Source organism: Ursus arctos, unplaced genomic scaffold, assembly GCF_023065955.2.
Source record: "Ursus arctos isolate Adak ecotype North America unplaced genomic scaffold, UrsArc2.0 scaffold_10, whole genome shotgun sequence".
Taxonomy (NCBI): Eukaryota; Metazoa; Chordata; class Mammalia; order Carnivora; family Ursidae; genus Ursus; species Ursus arctos.
The window spans coordinates 15,505,015-15,524,022 of record NW_026622764.1 but is presented as its reverse complement, the minus strand read 5'-3'; the positions used below and the strand labels follow the sequence as shown (position 1 = coordinate 15,524,022).

The 19,008-nt window shown below is 40.2% G+C and overlaps 1 protein-coding gene across 1 annotated transcript in view; it reads left to right on the top strand.

Annotated features, from left to right (window-relative positions):
• The window catches only part of GPC6 (glypican 6), a 1,041,998-nt gene that overhangs the window by 939,191 nt on the left and 83,799 nt on the right, over positions 1 to 19,008 (top strand). The window contains exon 6 of the mRNA XM_026493466.4: positions 14,692 to 14,835. Within this exon, the coding sequence (XP_026349251.1) occupies positions 14,692 to 14,835 (144 nt within the window). The remainder of the gene's footprint in view (positions 1 to 14,691; positions 14,836 to 19,008) is intronic.

Here is a 19,008-nt window from a genome sequence, read left to right as displayed (position 1 = left end):
TGAGAGTTGTAAAGCCTACAAATTAAAATGACTTTTTATTCCAGGATATGATTGGCAACTTCTCCTTGGAAAATCATTTACCTTATTACACCAGTTGCTGTTAGCAGTCATTCCAGAACGTTTTTCAGAAAGGCAATGGTTTATAACTGTTAGATCATATGTTGAATGCTTACTTCAAAGGACTATACTGGGCCTTACGTGGTTTATATTATATAATATTTATAACAATGCTTGTGATGAGCTAGAACTCCCCCCCCCCTTATTTTCCAGATAAGGAAACCAAGGCTTAGAAAGGTTAAGTAAGGTACAGGGGGCCTCATGGTGCATAAGGAGTACACAGAGGAGGGTTCTGATGACAGGACCCACATTGCCAGATCGCTGCATTATAACAATGAGGGTGTCTCTGAAGCCAGTCTCATCCAGGGGCGGAGTTCAATAAATATTTGCTGAAGAGACCAAGTATTAAGAGAAAGTTCAAAGACCTTCAGTATAAAACCTTCATGAGAAGCTGAGGAAACAGAGTGGCAAAGCCAAAAGGACTCAAGTTGTCTGTCTTTCTGTCCCTTCATAACTCTACCTAACACTTCCCACCATGCTCAACTCTAATGAAATCATTCTCTCATCCAGCCTCATGGCTTCCAGCCTTTCCTGAAGTTGTGGTAGTACAAAGCATAAAAGCCTACTTTCATCTGCCCCTTTCTGTCTGAAGGCAGAAGATGAACACACCAGTTTCAGATATGAAATTCCCCTCCTCGGATGCCGTAGGTTCTCATCATACCTGCAGGAGGGAAGAGCTCATTTTTGTACCTACTCACTGATCCTGCATTAGTGGGATTTACTGACCAATGAAGAGATCTGTGCCCAGCAAGTATGCTCCTGCTCCAATCTTGTCTTAGGTCTGTTTTTATACATATTATCAGATCCTTTTTCCTCTCCTATTTAGCCCACAGCCAAACTGTTAGGTGTAAGGGACACTGACATTCCTTTCAAAAAATGCATTGGCTAGGGCTGCCTGGCTGGCTCAGCCGGAAGAACATGCGAGTCTTGAACTCAGGGTCGTGAGTTGGAGCCCTGTGTTGGGTGTAGAAATCTTTTAAATACATAAATTTTTTTAAAAAATACATTGGCTACACCAAGTTGTATAATCAAGTTATAAAATTTTGGGAATAACCTTATGGCACCTATTTCAAACTCTTGGTTTGTGTAGTTTGTGTATTCTTCGTATAATATGATATTATATGTTATATAATATATATTATATAAATCATTATATGTGTATATATACATGTATGTACACATTTTTAAAGACTGGAGACAACAGGACATTAAAACTTTGCTCGTTCTTTTTGGACAAATAATCACCTAGTAACAGTGATAATCATCATGGCCACGGGTAGTTGAGCACCTATTATACTCATTCAACAAATACCCTACCATGTACCAGGCGTGAGGAATACAGGAGAAGACAAAACACATCCTCTGCCCCATGTCAGTCTCTTTCTAGATGTTTTACATATTTATTTCAAACCCCTGCTGCAATCTTGTAGAGTATCCGTCTCCTGATTTTATAGGTCAAGAATGTTAAATTTACAGGAATTGAGTAGCCTGCCTGGGGTCATGCAGCTAACAAGGGGCAGACTTGGGATTACGACTGCAAATGGTCTGATCCAAAGAAAGACTTTCCCAGCATGCCATTGTTTCCTCAATAAGTGTCTTCCCACCTGGTCCACCTATACCTCAGCACTAGGAGGATCCAGCCTTCTAAGGGAGGGCTGTTGCCTAAAACACACTACAGGGAATGTTCTGATGAGAAACAAGTGTCGTTCGTTCATTCTTCAAGCCCCAACCGAGCTTATTACATTCACCAGCTTCCCCATCTTCATCACAGACAGGAAAGCGCCCTCATTATTCTACCACTTCTGTGACCAACCCAAGTCAAAGAACTTTGCAGGTGTGTGGAAATTCCCCAAGGGAAGAGGGAACAAAACTTACTGAGTCTCAGCCTGTGAATTTCAGATGTGTTGATAGTCTCCTTCTTATTCTATCAGGGAAGATGAAACTGATCTCACTCGATATGATTTAACTGTATTAGGAATAATTTCAAACCTAATCCAGGAAAAGATTGGTTTGTCAGATACAATCTAAATTAAGAAGGAAGACTTATTAAATTCCAATTGAAACCATCCATTCAATTAATACTTATTACAGTTGAGGGTAGAACCCATTACAGAAGAGTAGGGTAGCTTCCAGGTACTTAATTTTCTCCAGACAATTCTTTCTGAATCTACAGCACAAATGAAGATAAGGAAAAAAGAAAGAAAGAAAGAAACTGAAGAGGATGGAAAAGAGAATATAGAAATATGCCTCTAGCTAGTGGGTCTTAGTTTCCTCATCTGTAAAATGAAGGGTTCTTTGAAATGTGCTTTTCCAGTTCTAAACAGTTAACAGTGTTGTGAACATTATCTCTTCACTATTGGTTAGGTTTCCTTTTCTAGCATCCAGATATTTTTCTTTTCTCTGAATCTTTTTTCTTTCAAAACATTCAGGCATAAGTGATATCTTGGGAATTCGCATGTAGAAAATATCTTCTTTCAGATACGAGGACATTGTTTAGAATTTAGTTCAAATAAATACATTTTTATTCCAGTAGTGTTTGAGTTCCTAGGTTGTGTGTGCCCCTCTCAAGCCAGTTAAGCATATTATTTCTTGTGTTATGGTTATTTGCATACCTCCCTTCTCCTCCAAGATTATAAATTATTTTAGGACAGGAGTTACGTCTTACTTGTGCTTACATTCTACGGAGAGCCATCCTAATGTGTCATTTTACACATGGAAGAAACAGTCTATTTCGCTGAGTTGAATTTGGAACGTGAAAGAATAATGCCAGAGAGACTTCAATGACAAAGAATAGAAACTACCTTAAAATGTACTTGAAGTCAGCCTAGGATTCTTTAAAATAACATAAAGGTTCTAAGATCAGATTTTGGCATTAGACCAACCTCGAATCTGGTTTTTACTAGTTGTGGGACTTGGGGCAAATTATCCGTCTAAACACAATTAACTCACCTGAAAAATGCAGATGTTATTAATATCTACTCATTGGGTTGTTCGAAGGTAATATGATACCGTCCATGTAAAGTGCTTAGCGTGGAATATATCCAATCAAAACCACTCTTACAAGTGAAACGTTTCAATTGCTGTTATTGAAAATGTCTGAATGTCTAAGGAACATCGATCGGCTCTCCGGTTTCGCCTCATCTGTGATGGTCTGCGAGCTCCTCTTTCACACCCCAGAGCAGAAGAGCAGGTGTGTAGTATGCACACCTGCACTTGAAGACACTCGTGCTCGGGTGTCACCTTGAAAGTGTGGCGGGGAATCACCTTGAAAGGGACACGTATTTCTGCATGGCCTGTGACGTGGCATGGCGGGACACTGAAGATACGGCAAATGAACAAAGCCCTCGGAAGGCAGCTCCAGGGAAGAGTGGAGTTGGATAGAGGCTGTCAGCAACTTACTCGACTCCCTCCCTCCCTGGTGGTCGCACCGGTGCTGCCACAGGAGAAGGTTTTAGGGGAATGTCAGTGGCCTCTGCCTGGTATCACATTAGTCTCACGTTAAGGGACTAACTGGCTTGCTGCAACGACAAGTGGTTCTGTTCCTTCTGCCTGGTTTCTGAGAAAAAAGCAAATGGCCCTATTTATAAAGTTCTATTTCTATTTCTTCCTTAGTTTTGTTTTTAAAAGAGAAAAGCAATTTCTCCACGACGCCTCGATTAGGAATACTCAGAATAGTTTCTCTGGTTATTCAGATTTCAAAGTTTGTATTCTACCCGTCAGCTCTTACAATATTTCGCTAAGAACCAGTGACCTCCTTGAAACATCATTTATTCTTTGATTTCTCCATTTCTATACAGAAAACCAGAATCTGTTCTATTCCTGTTTGTGACATCACTGGATAACAGAGCCAGATTTTTTTAGATGCTAGATACAAAGAAAAGAGAGGGGGGGAAAAAAGAGACAACTTTTTGTTATAAAGCAAAATGAAGGTTTGAGGAAAGTGCCTACGATGCATTTATAAGAAATGCATCCAAAGCAAACTAGTTTTAACCTTCCTCCCATGTAAGAGGATTTAAAAAAACATTTTTTCCCTCCTTTTGATGATAAAGGGAAACTCCTGATTATCTCTAACCTTTGGAGATTTATCTTAAGATTTTCCTTCACTTTAACTTCAGGGCAAAAGATGAGAAGATTACACTTAATGAAACCTACTCAAGAATAAGGGATTGAAACTCAATTCCGTTTTTAACATTTAGCGTGTTGTTAGAGGGAGACACCCTCTCGCTCACCTGAATATCTTCTTCCAACGTCCTCCTGCCTTAACAGGAGAACTCCTTCCTTGGAATCATGCTTCCCAGGGGCAGTCGATGGTCAGTGGTCGATGGTGGATGGTCGGGTTGGAGGAATTCCGTCGCCTAGCCTCACACACACACAGTGAACCCCAGCTCTGAGTGCTTCCTCCTGCCCGGGGAGCCGCCTTCCTGCTGGATTCGGGGGGTCATTGCCGCAGCCAGCCAACATTTAAATGCGTGGACGAGCCACCTTGTGTGTATACAGCCGCCTGTTCTGCCGGAAAGTTTTGAATTATATGGCTTTCTGTCAGTCGTCTTCTTCTAACTCATTTTGCATATCTCTTCCATTTCACTTCATTATCCCACAATAGATCTTAAAACACCAGCCAAGTAGCTTAGCTGCCTTACAAAGTGAAAATCAATCATTTCTTTATTAATACACGTAACCTGTTAGCTAGACAATATGTCTTTACAACATGGGGCTCGTGGGGCTGGGTGACAAAAAGAGGTCTTATGCAGAGAAGTGTGGGACCTCCTCGGACACAGCATTCTGACTTCGCTACGTTGACAGGAGTAGCTTTCATCCCAAATCTCTCCTAGCCCAGACTACTCTCCTAATCACACTGTGTATCCCATGGCCCGCCGCACACCTCCACCCACCACCTCTAATAACCTTGTCAAAAACCGCACACATGTCCTCCCCCAAAGCCTCCCTCCCCAGGGCTTGCTGTCCCCGCGTGGGCCCCCTCTGCCGCACCTGCTCCTAGCCCGAAGCCCAGGTGACTCCAGAATTTCCCCTTCTGCTCTGCCCTCACAGTTGTTCCATGAAGGGCCCCGCTGAACAGTCCTCAATCTCTTTTGAATCCATCCACAGCAGCTCCCCCGATTTTACCATCGCCCACATGGATTACAGCCTCCTAATTAATTCCCTGCCTTTAGTTCTGCCACACTTCGATCCATCCTCTACACTGTAACCAGAGGGATTGCTGAAAATGCAGATATGCTCACATTACTCCCCTGCTTACCAGCTTTCCATGGCTCCCTGTTGCCATTAGACGCAAGCCCAGGTGTAGCCCTTGCACGATGCTGCCCTCAGCCTGCCGCCGCCCTCCAGGCCACCTACCCACTCTCTGTGCCTGGGATTATTAAAGCAAATGTTTCTGAGCATTGATACCTGCCAACATCATGCTAGCTGCTGTAGAGTCAGTAGTGGACAAGACCAACACAACCTGAGTCCTACTCGATGTCTTAACGTAGGAGGTAAGAAAACCTCTGTACGTGCCAGACGTACAAGACAGCCTTGGCTCTGTTGCTTGAAAGAACCATCTTCTATCACCTCCATGCTTTTGCCCAATCTATTTCCACATCCTGGAACCTCCTGTCCTCTCCACGCCAAACACCTATATGCACCATTTGCCAGACACTATTTCTTCACTTCAGGGCAAGATTCAGTGGTATCCTGGTGAGTGCTTGCACAGCCAGCTCTCAATGCAGTAAATATTCTAGTACACAGTGTTTGCCAATTTCTGTTGTGTCAGTATTCCCACCGTGGTGATGTCAAGCTACCAGCGTGATGTCACTGAACACGGAGTAGCACGCCACAATATAACGTTTCCCCTTGACTGACGCGGTTGGCATAAATCACCTCAAGAGCATAGATAAGAGTAAATAATTAGGAAGTAATGAGTTTTGAGTATGTATTGCTTTTGTTTTCAATATAATATCTATAATTTAAGTTTATACAGTGTAACTCTTAGTAATCCCTGTTTACTGACTGGCTTGTGGAATTCCTGACGATTTAACAGGTGGCCTTGAGAGCCCATTCCAGCACACCACTGCTCTTCTAGGAAGCCTTCTGTGACCCTCCAGGACGGTTAGTTGCCCCTCTTGGGTGTCCCCATCGCATATATCACGATGTAATTGCCACGCTTCTTCTCAGAACCTTCATGAGAGCAGGGACTTACTCAGTTGGCATATCCCCAGCACCTGTGTCTGCCCATAATGACACTCAATGAATATTGGTTGAGTGATGGGTTGAATGAATGACACAGAGCCAGGCTGATGAAATTTACACATTCATCGAAATTCAGCAAAATGATCTTAAAGTATTGCTTTAAAACCCATAAACAAAAAGCATATGAAATAATCATTTAGCCAGGCCAAGAAGATTAGGGTTTCTTTTTTACCACATTCAAAATATGCTTTGTTCAGTTCCTCGTAATTCCTCCCTACTCACCATTGGGGAGAAAATACCAAGGTGTTCTGCTGTTTAAGGAAAGCAAACCCTTCAAGGGAAAAAAAATCGTCTTCTCAAGCAAATGGAACGAATTTGCTTTTATTGAAGAAACAATTTTAAGACGTATGCAAAACATTTGACAGATACTCTGGAACCAAGCTGCGTAAGCATCAGGAGTAAATTTTTAAAACCTTAAAACTGACATGGTAGCTGGCTTTTGAAAATTGAAGCTGGTGAAAAGCAGCCAAAGCTGAAACTGATGACTTGACTTGATTCGGTATAACCCGGAATTCTCTTCACGGAGCCCTGGGCCCATCCAGCGACCCACGTGGAATTTGCCAGACGACTTGGCTAAGGGACCATCGTAATCAGTCTTCAAGGAAAGAAAAACATGAGTTAGGGAGCAAAGAAAAAAGGAGAGAGAGGGGAAGGGGCAGAGGGGAGGAGGGAGGAGGAAAGAACACAAGAGAAGAGCAGATTGTTCTGAGACTTTAGGATGAAAACCTGATTTCTTAAAAAATCAATCCATAAAGAAAGTTGGCAGACTAATAAAACCAAGTAAAAATAAAAAGACTTGATATTTAAAATGTTAGCGTAATGAATATAATTTTATATCTAAAGAAAGAAGTCATTATTAAAATGTTCTAAGCCTACATTCAGGAAAATTCTTCATGGGATATTAGCAGAATGCTCTTAGGAGCCAGGAAAAAAAAAATGTGTGAAATGAGGCTCTAGGGTGCCAGTTTAAGCTTATATCGTGGTGATGATGTGGCTTTTCTTGCTATTACTTTTAATGAAATAGGATTTTAAAAGGTATTTTAACTTATTCGCATCTATTTACTAGTGATATGTGGACCTCTCCTGCACACCCATTTCGGTCTACATATTTCACTTCCTCTTTGAGAAAGGGCCCCCAACTCTGTGCTCAACTTAGACAGTTGGACACAGGGACACATAGGGTACAACCACAGCCATGGGCAGGTGGTGCCACTCAGCATTTTCACAGGGTGGGGAAATCAGGAAGAGAGGCTTTGCAAACAGCCCAAGTTGTCTTCCCCTTTGCTACAAGCAATGGCCATTGCTTGAGATGGGAGGCTTTGCAAACAGCCCGAGTTGTCTTTTTTGCTACGAGAAACAGCCATTGCTTGAGATGTGATCTCCAGAACCCATGACTCTTAGCTCGCCCACCAGCCATCAGAGAGCCAAGCTTAACTATTTTATACACAGGGTCCTCAGCTCTCTAATTGGCTTTTCAAGCACAGTGGGTAGCTGTTATCAAATGATATAGAAACAGGATTTTTTTTGGTTCTATTTATCAGTTTAAACAAAGTTGTTGATTTGGTTTTGCTCTAAGTTGGCACAGTAAGTGGAGGAAGGGAGATAGCAAATGAGTTTTTTTTATGCAGATGGATGATTCACTGTTTTTTCTGAAGCCTAAGGAAGCAATTTGAAATTGATTTTGAAGAGATAATTGATTCTTTGCGATAGAGTATATAAAATACACAGTACAGTGTCTGGCCCATCGTTGACACTGAGTAAGTGTAAAGTTCTCTTTTCTTTCTGATCTTGCTTTACACAAATCTGTCTGCTAATTGCCTTCCATAAATGTTTGCAAAAGGGCGAAATTATAACTAAAAGTTTCACGTATCCATAATCTTTCACTCCCAGTTTTTTGTTTTTTTTTTTTTAAAAAAGCACATACTCTGTGCTCGGAACTCTTACAGATTCTGGGATTCAGCAATAGCCATGAACAAAATGTAAAAGATCCAGTTCTTCATAAAAAATGATTCATGCATCACTCTCCATAATCCATAGATTTGATTTGCTATTCATTCTTGTGCTACTTAATTACAGATTACTTCAGTTAAAATAATACATTTCTATGCCTCATTTTTTTTTTCAGTGTCTTTTCAAACATCATATCATTTTATCTTCCCAGCAGCCCTGAGGAAGGGGGAGAACATGTTACCCAAAGGTCACACAGGTTTAAGGAGAAAGTCTGAAGGTAGTACTCCAGGCTTTTAGACTCTTGTTCATGACCTTTCTCTTACGCCACAGCTGTCTCTCATGCAAACAATGGCCAAAATAGAGAGAGAGCTGATGCGGATATGATAGCTTCTGTTTCCTTGGGAACGAACAGGATAGATTTGAATTCCCCAAGTGGTCATCTGACCAATAGTTCATTCATTAACACTGTAATATAAATGAGAATCTAATCAGTAAATAAAACATTACTTACTCTCAAAATATCAAGTCCAATTAAATCTAGGTAGCATTCACTGCCACCCATGTTAATGTAAAAGATGAGAGTTCTGTTTGCAAATTTCAAAATGATATATGGGAATAGCAACATCGCACCACAATAAGAACCCACGGAGTAGAAAGTGAAAGGATAGAATTTTTCTAAAAACACGAGAGCCTAGACGGGATTGATCTTTAGCCACTGCTTATCAGCTTGTAATGACTTATCAGTCACAGTAATGACTTCTGTGAATGTATAATCAACCAGCAGAAGACAAGGATATGTAGGTACAAAGCCACGGGGGCTTCTGAAATAGTGCGCACCACGTTGTTTTATTTTAAGGGAAATACGTTAGGATGCTGAGATGTTCTTAAAGGAAAATGTCTTATATTAAAAAACCTAAGACATAGCACTCAAACCTGTTATCACCACCTTCCTCTCTTTCTCGCCTCTCCGAAACAATAAAATGTCTCTCCTTTCAGAACTTTGTATCTTTAATGTCAGTTTCTCTAATCTCAGAATGCCAGCACACTTCTGAGACATTTTAGTAATCCTCTTAAGAGAGAGAATTCATGAGCCAGATATCTTCCCCAAATCCACAGGTTTTGCAAGCCCACTAAGCAGGAGGGATAACTCCGTTGTGTATTTTCAGCATCCGTCTACATTGGGAATGCCAAAAACTGCAGATTACAGTGAGCGGTTCCCCCTTATCCGGGGTTTCAGTTATCTGCGGTCAATCGTGATCCGAAAGCAGATGATCTTCCTTCTGACATAGCTTCCTTCATCAGAAGGTCACTGGTAGACTAATGCCATGTCTCAATGCCTACGTCACTCACCTCACGTCATCTCATGTAGGCATTTACCATTTCACTTCATCACAAGAAAAAAGAGTGAATACAGTAACAATAAGATATTTTGAGAGAGAGAGAAACCACGTTCACATAACTTTTATTATGGCGTTTTGTTATAATTGTTCAATTTTATTGTCTGCTATTGTTGTTTATTTCTTACTGTGCCTAATTTATAAATTAAACTTTATCATAAGTATGTATGGGAAAAAATCATATATACAGGGTTTGGTACTATTTATGGTTTCAGGCATCCACTAGGGGTCTTGGAACACATCCCCCATGAATAAGGGGGGACCACTGTATCTAATTATCTCTTACAACATCCCTTGGAGGAAGATAGGCAGAAGATAATACTGATTTATGTCTTCACGGAATAAAGCTAATGATATGTTCCTGTAACAAGGTGGCTTGCCTGCAACTGTGTTCTCTAGAAACTTCTGTTCTCTTATAAAGAAAAGACGTTTAGTGTCTTAAAAATAGTATTTCTTCTCTTGAATTAAAGGTATTGGAGGGTACCTGCACTGTTGGTGGGAATGTAAATTGGTGCAGCCACTACAGACAGTGCAGAGGTTTCTTAAAAATTAAAAATAGAACTACCATGCAATCTAGGACTTCCACTTCTGGGTATTTATCCAAAGAAAACAAAAACACTAATTTGAAAACATCTATGTACCGTTATGTTCATCGCAGCACAATAGGTAAGATATGGAAGCAACGTAACTGTTCGTCACTAGATGAATGGATAAAGAAATTGTGGTATATATAGTGAAATATTACGCAGTCATTGAAAAAAATGAGCTCTTGCATTTACCACAACATGGATGGACCTGGAGGGACCATGCTAAGTGAAATATGTCACACAAAGAAAAACAAATACCATATGATTTCACTCATATGTACAATCTAGAAAACAAAACAAACAAACAAAACAAAATAGATAACAGAGAACAAACATCATTGCCAGAAGGGGAGGGGATGTAACAGGTGAAAAGGATTAAGATGGACAGATGCCCAGTTATAAAAATAATACGAATAGTAATAAGCCGCAGGGATCTACAGTACAGCATAGGGAATATAGTCAATAATATTGTAATAATGAAATTTCTGTAGTGACAGATGGTAACTAGACGTATTGAGGTGATCATTTTGTAGCGTATAAGAATATCGAATCACTATGTTTTACGCCGGAAACTAATATAATAATGTATGTCAAATATAATTCAACTTTTAAAAATTGTTTTATCTAAAAAAAGAAAAAGCAGTGGAGGGTAGAATGGATTCACAAACACCTCGAAGTCCATGCATCTGCATGTGTTACATCTGAATCACTCCTCCTGGTGGGTTAGAACAAACCTCACGGTGCATCCCACGGTATGTTCCCTGCAACATCCATCCAGCGAGAACCTCCTGCACCCTCTGGGGAGCCTGTGGCCAAATTGGGAATTACTGCAAAGGACCTCCTCCCTTCTGATGAGTCAGAACACACACTCATATGACCAAGTCCTGCCAAGATACCTAATTTCACTTTGACGCATGGAATTTATTGCATATGTAATGACTGTTAACAACCCTTGGAAATAATGTTTTATGGAAAACATTGAAGAAACATCAGCCCAGACGTTTTTCCCCCTCAAATCTCCTTACTCAGAAAACAAAACTTCTAGAAAGAAGACGGTTGTAGAATAACGTAAGTAGCTAATTACTGTCAAGCACTTATTTTTCCAGATGCTGGCTCTGTTTTTTATGTACTGCATTTTCTCATCACCGTGTGATGAGTAATATTATTATTCCCATTTGACAGAGGAGGATACTAAAGTTCAGGGAGGACCCTGAATGTTGGCATGGCACTGGACTGTCCTCAGCCCCACCTGCCACCCATCCACATACTTGCCCTTGGCTTTAAATACCACCTTAGGCTAGCGACCCAGATCCACATCTCCAGTCCTGACCACTCCTCGGAGTAGAATCTCGATCTACTGTCTCATGTAAGCTAACTTATTTAACCTCTCACTTAACCGACCCCCATTATTCCTCCTCTGTTGCTTCCCTTATTCGAAATACAGTACATTGAGGTGCTCTAGACCACCAGGGAAGAGCTTATTGGTCCTTGAGAGGAACCAGCCCTGGGCCTCATGAGCCACAGAGTTTCGTCTTAACTATACCGCTGCTGCAGTAGGCTCAGAAAATGGTCTGAGACGGTCCGAATGTCCTGCACAAGAATTCCTTTTGTCCATCATCCCGTGAACTCCAGGTTTTAAAACCATATTGTCTAACAGATTGCACGTATGATAAATGAAAGCATTGATTTTCACTTCGGAACTCATCTAAGTAATATGACGGATATATGTTAAGATACAGTCTCTGCAGTGAGCATCAGCCAAGGGCTTCTCGTTGTTCCTGAGCAATGACAGGGCGCATGGGTGCACCAGTCTCCTTTCCGATTCTTCCCTTCAGGTTCTGTAAAAAGTTCCGAAAACCAACTCTGGATCCCTTGGCGTGCCACTTCCCACTGAAGGATCTCTTTATGACCATGCCTTTTTTCCTAAGGGTAAAATAGAATCTGTTGAAGGGCCTTCAAGATTCATATCTTGACATATTATGACAGATTTTTCCTTAGGCCTCCAACTATTATGAGGTGAGGTGTTGTTTCCATCATAATGAAAGGCAGTGTTTTCCTCCATTTGAATCATACTCTCAGCAATTTCTGTACTGAAGTCACCTTAAAAATCCCAACCGGATACACATAACAAAAGGCTACGAGGCTATACTGGCTTACTCCCATTCTGTATAATTAACACTCAAAAGAAAACAAAAATCAAACAAGTGGTAAGGTTTTCTGTTATGATGAGGTATCTCCCCTGAGGCCCTAATATTCTTTCAGGGCATTTCTTGTTCCTTTGATTTAATTTAAACCAGTGAGCCAGCTATTTCCCAAAGGGCAAATTAAGAAGGTCCTGTTAACTCTTTCAGTGCCCCAACTCAAGAAATCCCAGCAAGGCCATTAGCATTGTTTTGCCTTAGGCTTTACACTTTCTAAAAGTCAGCTGTCATATTCCGAGCAATCCAAAATAGCACACTCAACAAAACCCCGGGGCTTTGGAAATGTTAATGCCTTCATCAGCAATGACCTTGCCACTGGGAAGTGATTTAGGCACTAGGGAGAAAAGGGCCCACTATCTTTATCACGCTGGTTTACACCATCAACTTCAGAAATCGTGTGAGCGAAGAATAATCAATAGCGTGTTAAGACCAGTCTCGGAGAATGCCAGGACAAAGTGCTCCTGCTCTGCAAAATGCTGAGTTGAAGGAGAACTTTTGAATTCAACCAAAGAGAAATTAGCTGGAGTGGTAACACCAAATGAATTGTGTCTGAGATGGAATTTGTCATTGGGCATGTCACTCCAAGAGCTCCTGTGTACTTCTGTGGAATCCCATAATATGCCTGATGAAAAATGCTTATTTTAGAGGAAAGCAGAATCGAATCAGCAAACCGAAAGGCATGCATGTATTCTAAACACACACACACACACTCATGCGCGCGCGCGCACACACACACGCGCGCGCAAGTTCAGAATTAGCTGACACACATAGTCCCAGAGAGTTTACCGAAATAAGTAGCTAAGAGTAGAATCACCACCTCCTGTGGATAAATGGAAGAAATGTCAAGTTCAACTTCATCAAAACGCCCTGAAAATGTGACTGGAGTATTTCCTCTTGATAACCAGCAGAGAGTAGGAAGCTTCTAAAAACAGCCAAGGAAGTGTCCCCACCCCACCCTGAGTGAAATCACTGTGGGAAAGAACTGGCTGCTTGGTCCCTAAGATCATTACGCTGAAATGTTTGATTTCCCACGGCAAACCTAACCGTGACGTGCACAGCTGTCAACAACAAAATTAGAGGGAACTGTCATTATAGGGATTTTTCACCACATTGGCTTGTCCTATTTCTGCACCTTTGCTCCAAAGAGTGTTTTCAAAGAACTCTTGCAGTACAGGTTTTCCTTATTCACAGCGGGGCCACTCAGGTTATGTGGTCTTGGATGCTAGACACGAAATATATTTGTCGCCGTAACAGGAATCCCATTCAGATATTTACTAAATGCCAAATTCAAGTACATGAAAATGTCTCAGTCACGTTCATTTAGTCCTGACATCATCCTATGATGTAGCAATTACAATTCCTATTTTTAATACAGTCGATGTTCATTATCTGTGATCGTTCTGTCTCATAACGTGGCTGCAAATACTGAACTGCTGGAAACACAGGGTTAGGCTCCTGCAAGCTTTTAGCTGCCTTTTGGTCAACCAACCAAGAGGCAACTTACGTGTATTTCTTCTTGAAGAGACCTTATTTAATATATACTGTTGATTCATTAACATTGAACTCATGGCCAAGTGCACCAGAACTTCTGCCTGAACAAGGTTTATCCAACACATATATTTTCTCCATATGGCACATCACAGCCCCTTGTGCTCAGGAACACCAGACAGCACTGCAGCACTAAGCTTGGGGGCCTCTTAAACAGGGAAACTGCCAAGGAAAAGCACAAGAACGTGAAAAACGGAGCACTAAAGAGGCCACAGAAAGGACACTGGTTTTCAGCATGTGAGCTGCAACAAGAAGGCCGGCCATCACTTTGTTCGGCTTCAGCTGGGAACATGCCTGGAGGGCCACTCAGCTCTTGTCTACAGAAGCGTGGGACTTTTGATTTGGGGCTTGCAAAATAATTTTAGCGAGTAGGCAAATTCGCAAATACAGAATCCATAAATAATGAGGACGGGCTGTCTATGTTGAAAGCAAGAGTCAGGGCATACAGTCAGGCACCCCACCTCTGTCTAGTCAGTTCTTCCTGTTATATTAGCGGTTGTTGTCATTTAAATTTAGAGATTAGAGTTTACTGGAGGTAGGAGTCCCATGAAAAATGGGAAAGCCATTGCATTGCATGCTTCCGCACCAGGGTCTTAGGAAGAAACTCACTGTGTAACTTTCTTGACCTTTCAATGGTTCTTCCAGGTCTTTCAGGGGTGTGGCCAACCCAAACCTGCTCCAGCCCTCCGATCTGCTCGCTCAGCTCCGGAAAATTTTAATACGCGGTTCAGGCCTTACAATCCTGAGGAGAGACCCACAACTGCCGCAGGCACGAGCTTGGACCGGCTGGTGAGTTCTCTCGGACTGATGGCCATTGTGCGCACTTTCTGTTATCGAGGTTATTCTTCAGGAGACGTGATGGGACTCTGAAAAAGTTGGTTGTAAAAGTCATCTCATTCTTATATCTGCTCCTGGTCTTAATTAGAATATTGAAAAATAATGAGATCTTCCTTTTAGGTCATGAATTAGATTATTTAAAGCGTCTTATCACTATTAATCCACTCATGCAGTGGCCAGATTTTCAACTTCATATTTCTTCTGAAATATTAATCTGAAGACTAAGTTACTATATCTTCCAGAGATATAGTTACAATAGCACATTTCTTACTCACCTGCTTCTGTTATTTATTCAGTGTAATTTTATTATGCCTTCTGGTGTGTAAAGTTTTCTGTTTGAAAGACCTTGCCAAGAGACCCCAAGTCAATGTTACTACCATTTTCTTTTTCTTTTTTGTGTGTCTTTTAAAAGTTGGAAGCCTTAACAATGTCACTCTTTGATCCACTTAAATGTGTATCAGGGCACCAAATGATATCTATCAGCAAAGCAATTCACTTGGAGAATACAACCATAAACATAGTAAACACCATTTTTTAAATGTCTTAAAAATCAAATTTTGCCATAAAAATGAAAAGCTCATAATTTCAAAGAAATACTGCCAGATTATTTTCAATGCAATTTATAGCACTATAAACAATTTATGTACCTGTAATTGTTAGCACTGTTAATGTTGCCTTGCCAATTACCTTGATGTAAAATTAACAGATAAAAACCTTAAGGTCATAAAATACCTGAACCACATCTGATTATGTCATATAAACTCAGATCTCAAGGGTTTCTGGTTATGAAAATACTTTTATTAGTCACTGTCATAAATTACTTTATCACTTTAGTTAATATCCTTCCACACTGTAGGATTCATATGATTAAATTGGTTGAGTTTGGCCTCCACGTAAGTACACCTCAGCATCTCTGTCTGTAAAAATCAAATGTGCTTACAACATAAAGGCCTATCCACGAAGAGCCAAAGTGAAGGGGTAAGTGGAGTCATTAGCTGCTAAATTGTGTTATAAATCTATTACTGTTTATTAGCAAATAAAACCCCACTTCGGTGTAGGTTTCGAAAAAGGAATCATCTGGGTATTGCTTCAACCTTCTATGTTACCTTGGTCATGTCTATTCTCTGTTCACAGTTTCAGGAAGAGTTTAAAAGTAGTCACCTTTCTTCTTTTAAACAACCAAGTAGATTCCCCTGAACCACTAGCCAGTTGTTTTAAAGAAATGATGGTTGTCATGAGAGTCCATTGTTTGAGTTTTTACTTTACAAACTCCTCTGTCTATTAAGATCCTTCTCACCAAAGCACAAATGGTGAGTATGGGTTTGAGTTCTCTCACTCTCTCTCTCTTTTTTTGTTTTTTCCATTTTAGTTGGCTCTAACTTAATTATTGGAATAATTCAGGCTTTTTGGAATTTTCATAAATTCTAATTTAAGAACTGGGGCACGGTGCAAGATGAGTAATTCCTAGCAATCTGCTGTACAACATTGTGCCTGTAGATAACAGTCCTGTTTCGCGCACTTGAAAATCTGTTAGGAGGGTAGCTTTCATGTTAAGTGTTCTTACCACAATCAGTAAAATTTAATAACAATTTGGGTGCATTATGCACTTAGTTAAAATTGGATTGAATTGGATCAATATAATGATATCTATGACTACTAATTAATGTTTTTTCCCTTTGAAACAGAAGCACAGTTTTCTCTCCTCCCCAGGAGAAATAGACACACACACACACACACACACACACACACACTCAAACAGGGAAGTAGAGCAAGAAAAATATTTTTCTCAAGACAGCAGTATGTATGCAATTTAGCACAATCTAAATAAAACATCAATGCTTTGAGATTGTCATGTGATATATTATATCTGATAGATAAGGAAATTGGAATTCGAACCTTCTTTTTCGAAAGGAAATTCCCTGATGATCTTCGAAATGCCCCAAATATAAAGGTCTTGAAGAGTATTGGCAAATAGCAAACTGATTTAGGCTCTTCTGTTTTTACGCACCCCCCAAAATATACTTTAATCAAATTTTTTCTGAAAAGCATCAGTAATGGTTAATCATATAATCATGGGTAAAAACCAAGGACCAGACTGAGTACATAAGGGCCAGATTCAGTGCATAGGAATATAAATCAATAAGTCAGTTTTATTCTGAAATGTTCTCTGACAGCACACAGTACTTAACTTCCTCATAGGTGTGACTTCAGGCTCTATAAGAGAGAATGGCAGATTTATTAATGTTTTATTGAATTAAATTCCCAAATTGTAAGAATTAGTGATTTGTAATTCACAGCCAGCCATCAACTGACCCGGAGTCACTTCCCCAGTCCCTAAGGGCAAGGGGCTGTTTCCACATCAAAAGGAACTATGTAGGGTTATTCTTGAGAAACACAAATTAGGCCCAAAGCTAACTTTGCAGCCCCTGGCTCCCCCAAGGCTTTCTTCCTTTTGAGGGTTCAAAGTATTTCTGAAGAGTGGAAAGGTAAAGTGGTTACCTTAGACCAACTGTTTATATGACAGCTTGTATGTCAACAGTCAGACCAAATCATCTTCAAGATGCATGCATTGGTAAACTCTCTTGATGGGTCTGCCATATATTACAGCCTATTTTGACTGTTTATAAACAAGTCTCATGTTACCTACTCCTGTTTTAATTTTCTCCTGAAAAGTTGTTTCCTGAATATTTATAAGAAGCATGTGTCCCAGAAAAGGTGGATAATTGGAAAAGACTTCCCTTAATTTCTCTAAGTGTTTCAGCAGAGAATATCCTTCAAGGACAGCATCAAAAGAATATCCCAGTCACCCCACTACTTTTGCCAAAGTGAAAAATAACTAAATTGTAAAGCTCTTGGGGCGTTGCTTCTTACTACCACTTAAAATGAGTACCTGTGTTAATTAACTTTGGAATCTTTTAGTCAATGTTCTTATATCAATTGTTGTAAAGCTATTTTTTATATGAACTGGTACTTATGGGGGTGTTTTTAGAAGTAAAGCTCCTAACCCCAACCTGGGCCAACTGCTGCTAGAACTTCTATAAAATAATTAAAAACAAAATTCTTTCTTAAGAATACATCAGTTCCACCATTTAACCTCTATTAGGTGTTTAAGGAACTTATAAACTCCTTTATATCACTAGGAAGCTTTTCCCTTTGTTCCTCTAAAGTTAATATGGGCATAAAAATCAGTTTAGGTAGTCAGTGGCTTTCAGACATTCTACCCTGAAGTTATTTTTATTATCCAATAATGAATGAACATACTTGCATAAATTCAGCTGCTGATGAAAAGCTGACTCATCAAAGACTATCACAGTCCTTCCTGCAGCAGCCATGGTTGGTTGAAGGTACAAATGCCATCAAATATTTTGGTTAACAGATTGGTGCCGCATGGTCACATGTCTTTACTGTTACCAACACCCACCCCAGCGGGCCTCTGTCCCTGCCTACTGTTACTGATTTTCAGTTAAAGAGGCCAGAGGTGATTATTTGCAAAAGATTGATTTTTCTTCCTTTTTTTCTTAAATTTATACTTCATGAATTCTCTTACATAATTTAACATGAAACTATGAGTTTATTTTTTAAAGAAACTTCCACTGGAATGTCACTGGAAGTAAAAACTGTTAAAAATCCATGAACCTAAAAGAGCTCGATTTTGAAGATCCGCGAATACAGAGATATTTCAGATTATCGGCTGTGAAAGACAATTAGTTGTACAGCTCAGAAAATTGAGCATGACATGCTCTAGAGCTCCTGGACACACTGGGCAGGGAATGTCGGTTATTTACTCCAGTGGAATCATCAGAGCAAAATATACTTTAAATCATGTATCTTAGAGGAATGTATTTTATAAAAGTAGATTTAAAAGAAAAAAAAACAGACATGGAAGTTAATTCATCAAGTTGGTGATGATTTAGACCAATGACCCTGCAGTAAGTATTCAACATCGTACTGTGTCGTACAGGCTTCTCGAATATTCTCCTGGTCATTCTGAGGGAGTTTGGGGTAGGGGTGGGGGAATGCCAGCCCTGTAAAGCTAAACGTTATACTTGTGCTGTGCTATTATGTATAGAATAATCTCTCTTTCTTTTTCCTTTAAATTTGTTTTCCTCTTGCTTCCCAGAGGAT